We start from the raw sequence: 6,000 nt of genomic DNA, 5'->3' as shown, positions 1-6,000 counted from the left end.
CTTCTGTCTACTATGTAAAGTCTAAAGGTGGCCATACACATGCTGTTCAACAGCTATTCCTCCAATCCTCCTCATACACATGTATGCCAATTTTGTGTGAGCATGCGTGTATTCTCAATAGTGATGGGGGAATAACCCGCTGCACCTCTACAGGTTATCTCCCATAAAAACAAAAGGATTGGCGCAAAATTTAACATTACCAATCCTTATTCTGAAACTGGATTGCTTGGATGACTTTGCTACTATGTGTATGGGCACCTTAAGATAGACTGAAATTCAATTTTTTCATGACAGGCTCAGGCTGCTGCTTCTCTATATCTCTCCCATGCCTTACTCTCATCTCTATTAGATAAAATCCTGTGTATAAACACAAGCCCACCAGGAAACCAGTGGATGGATAAACTGCAAGCAACCAATTCATTGATGAAAAACATCTTGTTTGTTAATCTATCTGGCTCACATGAATTTATCTTCATCCAATCTGTCTATCTATCTATCTATCTATCTATCTATCTATCTAGCATTACAAGTAACATGCATTCACTTGTACATGTGTATTGTTGCTCAAGCAGTAGCTTTTATTCTAGCCATTGGTGAACATGCCGTGCAGATAAGGTTATTTATAACATCTGTTTTCTTACACTGGTGTGATGAACTAAGTACTAGGATAGTCAATGGGGATATATTTGTGTTGTGAGTTTCCGTAGCGCCACCTGCTGTCCACCAGAGGAATTACTGATGATTATGTGATTTTAGAATATTTAAGCCGCTTGGATGGAGCATCATTCTGGTTCCTTGGTGATAAGGGAGCTGCAAAATACAAATTGAATGACTGATAAATAGTTAAGTAAAGCATTTTATAATACGCAATGTAAATGTTCTACACAGTAGATAAAGCTAACAGCTAGTTATACATAGGTAAAATGTTATAACAACCCTTTATAAGATTACAATTTTCTTCCCCATAAGTTGACTGTAGGATAAACCTCCCAGGGTTGACTGAAGGTGATCTGACCCCTTAGGTGTTATGTCCTGGGCTTTTTACCATTTACTGTAACCATAATATGGCTAATAAACATCACATGGCCGGATGGTCCAGAAATTGGCAGGTTAGTACAATAAAATGTTGTGTGTGTGTGTGTGTGTTTGTGTAAGTGACTGGCTCATTGATGGGAAACAGAGGGGATTATTAATAGTGCATACTCCAATTGAGTGACTGTTACTAGTGGGGGCCACAGGGGTCAGTTTTGTATCCTGTCATTTGTATTATATTTATTAATGACCTTGTCTAGAGATTGTACAGTAAATGTTAATCTTTGCAGATGATACTAAACTGTGTAAAGCAGTTAACACAATAGAGGACAGGGCACTGTTACAAATGGATCTCGATAAGTTAAAGGTTTGGGCTGAGAAAAGGCAGATGATGTTCAACACTGATAAATGTAAGGTTATGCACATGGGGAGAAATAATCAAGGTTGGGAATATGTATTAAATCGGAAACACTGGGGGTGACTGACGTGGTAAAGGACTTAGGGCTATAGTCCTTTAACTGTAGAAACCAGTGTCAGGCAGCTGCTGCCAAGGCAAATAAAATCATAGGGGGCATTGAAAGGGGCATAGATGCCCACGACATGGAAATAATTCTACCACAGTAGAAATCACTAGTCAGACCACACATGGAATACTGTGTAGAGTACTGGGCACCAGTGTACAAGAAAGATATAGGGGGAGATTTATCAAAACCTGTCCAGAGGAAAAGTTGCCCATAGCAACCAATCAGATTGCGTCTTTCATTTTTCAGAGGCCTTGTTAAAAATCAAAGAAGAAATCTGATTGGTTGCTATGGGCAACTTTTCTAATGGACAGGTTTTGATAAATCTCCCCCATAGTGGAGATGGAGAGGGTTAAAAGATGGGCAACCAGAGTAATATGGGGGATGGGAGGACTACAGTCCCCAGAAAGATTATCTGAATTAGGATTATTTAGTTTAGAGAAAAGACGACTAAGGGGACCAAAGAACTATGTATAAATATATCAGGGGACAGAAAAGAGATCTCTCCCATGATCTATTCATACCCAGAACTGTATCCACATCTAGAGGAAGAAAGGTTTCTACATCAGCACAGATGGGGGTTCTTTACTATAAGAGCAGTGAGTCAGAGGAAGAGTTCATGGCAAACTCTAAAAAGGGGTTCAAAAGGGGCCTGGATACATTTCTGGAGAATAGTAATATTACAGGTTATTGATAGCTAGATTTATAGGGACAGAACATTGATCCAGGGATTTATTCTGATATTGGAGTCGTGAAGGAATTTATCTCCCTGGTATGGGGCAATTGGCATCAGCCTTACCCAGACTTCCTCTGGATTAACACAGTGGGATCACAGTAGGAATATAGGTTGAAATTGATGGACTTTTGTCATTTTTTTATTTTTTTTTTAACCGTATGAACTACGTAACTGTCAAGGTAACTATAAGTTTGGCAAGCTTATGAAGCCATGGACCCCTTCTGACATTAGCCCTAGGGCACTGCCTTAAAGGGTTTATCCAGGAAAAAACTTTTTTTATATATCAACTGGCTCCAGAAAGTCGGGAAAGTCCTCGAGAACTGCCCAGTTTAGAAGCAAATCCCCATAGCAAACCTCTTCTACTCTGTGCAGTTCCCGAGACAAGCAGAGATGTCAGCAGAGAGCACTGTTGCCAGACAGAAAACAACAACTCAACTTCAGCAGCTGATAATTATTGAAAGGATTAGGATTTTTTTAATAGAAGTAATTTACAAATCTGTTTAACTTTCTGGAGCCAGTTGATATAAAAAAGAAAGTTTTTTTTCCTGGAATACCCCTTTAAGGCCCAAATGGTCAGTGTTTGTGTGGACCATTCTGTTCTAAGTATAAAGCCCCCACCAAAATTAACATACATGCTTGGTAGTTGCAGAAGATGTGGATATTAAATCAATACACTCTAATACATATGTCCATAAATATCTATGTATACAAAATATTTAGCTTGCTGCCCTAGCTTTTTATCTAATCCCATTGCTTTGCTGATGCCCTGGGACACATGCCCCTCCAGATATTTGCATCCCATCCTTAATGCAGACTGTCATGCAAATGCAAATAAATAAAGCCCTTTCTTGCAATTCTTGCAGTGCTGGACCCCGATATCAGTGGTTTGGAACCCACAATTTTGAAAAGCAGAAACATGAAAAGGTGCAGCATCAAAATAATGGGCCCAAAATTAAATCTGTAACAGGGACCCCAACTATCACTTGTAATTTGTAGTATTAGTCTGCATATATATGGAGCACAGGGAACTTTTGGGCCCACTCAGGTCCATGTGTGACCACAACCACTCCCCTTGTATAGCATTCTTTCATATACTGTAGAGTTGCATCAATAGCTCAAAAAAGCAACAAGCTTGTACATAATTCATGAAAAGATGAATACTAGCACTTGGTTTATATTGGCTATTAGATGGGGCATGAGCACTCCTCGATGTATTGCCAATGTACTGTGTGTCCTGATAAAGCCCCATCTTGACAATGCTTCCTCATAATGATCTATGGATCACTATTTTTAGGCTTGTTCCTCTGTCAGTGTATGTGCAGCCACATACCACAGATGGCTGTAAAAGTGCTTAGGATCTTCAGGTCTTCCAGTAGTTGTGGCTCGTTTCCAGATTCTATTTTTATTATAGAGTATTTATGAGGTGCCAACACTTCACCCAACATTGCAAAATTGAAATAAACATTGACAGACCAAAACTACAAAACGCACCTCCCATGTGGGTTTGATTCCAAGTCAGTCCCATTTTAGAGGCCAAAATTTTCACTGCCTTTGGGCACATCCTCAAATACAATCATTTTGGAAATGGGTTCTTCTATTTGTTCATACCAATACTATACACTGCATTACTTACTCCAGCATGGGCCTTTTTTGGCCATACCGCAATGTTGGGCACATGCATACCCTCCAAAGGCCAGTAACTGTTAACTCATATCTCAGCCTTAGTCAGTCACCATTTTACATACCTGGCTGGTGCAGAATAGCAGGGTACCACCCTGTGCCTTTTTAATCACCACCTGGCTTTGTATATATGGGTGACAGGGGTGGACACAGACAACAGAGGACCCCATATGTCAATTGTTCAGGAACTCCCCCTCCCCTTCATATGTCACTTACTCAGGTGAACCCCCATATGTCACTTGCTCAGTATCAGTTGTTAATTATTTAAGGCCCCTCATATGCCACAGCTCATTAGGTAGCATAGTTTCCTCACATTAGGTAGCATAGTTTGCCCACATTGGGTAACATAGATTCCCCACATTAGGTAGCATAGTTTCCCCACATTAGGTAGCATAGTTTCCCCACATTAGGTAGCATAGTTTTCCCACATTAGGTAGCATAGATTCCCCCATATTAGGTAGCATATTTTCCCACATTAGGTAGCATAGTTTCCCCAAATTAGGTAGCATAATTTCCTCACATTAGGTAGCATAGTTTGCCCACATTAGGTAGCATAGATTCCCCACATTAGGTAGCATATATTCCCCACATTAGGTAGCATAGTTTAACCACATTAGGTAGCATAGATTCCCCACATTAGGTAGCATAGTTTGCACACATTAGGTAGCATAGATTCCCCCCATAAGGTAGCATAGTTTGCCCACATTAGGTAGCATAGTTTGCCCACATTAGGTAGCATAGATTCCCCACATTAGGTAGCATAGTTTCCCCACATTAGGTAGCATAGTTTCCCACATAAGGTAGCATAGTTTCCCCACATTTTGTAGCATTGTTTCCCCTCATTAGGAAGCATAGATTCCCTACATTAGGTAGCAGTTTCTCCACATTAGGCTCCCCCAACACACAGAGACACACACATAGACACACTTACCTGGAATGCGCAGCGCTTCTCCTCTCCGCCGGCGGCCTGACGATTGACGTCACAGATGTCCTCCTGCGCGGGTCTGCAGAGGGACGTCACTTGCGCGAAGTCCCTCATCAGACCCAGGTCGGCTGGCAGGCTCACTGTCTAAAGAGCCCGCAGGGCTATTATGCACCGTGGACGCTCTAGAACAGTGAGCAGCTGCGCCACAGCTTCCTCCCCTTTGCCTATCAACCGTAAGGATTAAACTTACCCTGCCCTGACCTCTGCCTGCCTACCACAATGGTTGAACTTCACCTTCATGACCTTTGCCTGTTTACTGTAGTGACTGAACTTTGCCTGTCCTGACCTCTGCTTGTCTACCATAGAGATTTTACTTTACCTGCTCTGACCTCAGCCTTTCCAATTGCGATTTCTGTCTGCTGTCTTGGTACTGAAAATTGGAAGGTTAACAAAAAGTTGAAGACAAATAACAAGGGGAATGGCTGCAAGATCAGACTACTCTGAGTGTGTTTGTAGTCTCTACCAAATAATACACGATTTTTTATTGAAACTGCTTTTTGATTCATTTTTCATTTTAGATGCACTGGAACAAAGAGAAAACAAAAATGACTGAAATGTGGTCCCAGGCAGAGGCGTAACTATAGGCATAGCAGCTCCTTCCCCCACCATATACTACATTAGGCATGTGGCCTATAAGGCTCCAAGAGCATGTGGAAGTAGTCAGCAGCCAAACGCAGGCATCAGATTGCAATCAGTCATCACAGCCCTGGAGGAGCCCATTCAAAAGTCTGCAATGGAGCCCGGCCTTTTAAATTTACATCTCTGGTGACAGTCTTTAAAGTATTCCCCCAGTGAGAGATGCCTTGGCTTAAGGGAATATTCCCACCATGAAATTTCTATGTACTCCTAATGCTGTCCATTTTCAACAACAGACACTCACCTATTTTTTTGTGTTGACATGTTGCACCATGTTTGGTCACTGTCCAAATACCACCCATTCATTAGAATCCTGGTGCCCAAGACAGGGGTTTTAGAATGTGTCTACTCACTACAATACAGCATGACAATTGTCATCCATATCATTGCCCTGTGTGCCCCTTTGCCAA

At 41.4% G+C, this 6,000-nt stretch overlaps 1 protein-coding gene across 2 annotated transcripts in view; it reads right to left on the bottom strand.

Annotated features, from left to right (window-relative positions):
• Positions 1-556: 556 nt before the first annotated feature.
• LOC130276736 (hatching enzyme 1.2-like) overlaps positions 557-6,000 on the bottom strand; it is a 38,635-nt gene continuing 33,191 nt past the window's right edge. For both annotated transcript variants that reach the window (XM_056526536.1, XM_056526535.1), the window contains one exon: positions 557-810. In XM_056526536.1, the coding sequence (XP_056382511.1) occupies positions 743-810 (68 nt within the window). In that variant the 3' untranslated portion in view covers positions 557-742. The remainder of the gene's footprint in view (positions 811-6,000) is intronic.

This window comes from Hyla sarda, chromosome 6 (genome assembly GCF_029499605.1).
Source record: "Hyla sarda isolate aHylSar1 chromosome 6, aHylSar1.hap1, whole genome shotgun sequence".
Classification (NCBI taxonomy): domain Eukaryota; kingdom Metazoa; phylum Chordata; class Amphibia; order Anura; family Hylidae; genus Hyla; species Hyla sarda.
This window is presented reverse-complemented; position numbering and strand designations above follow the sequence as displayed.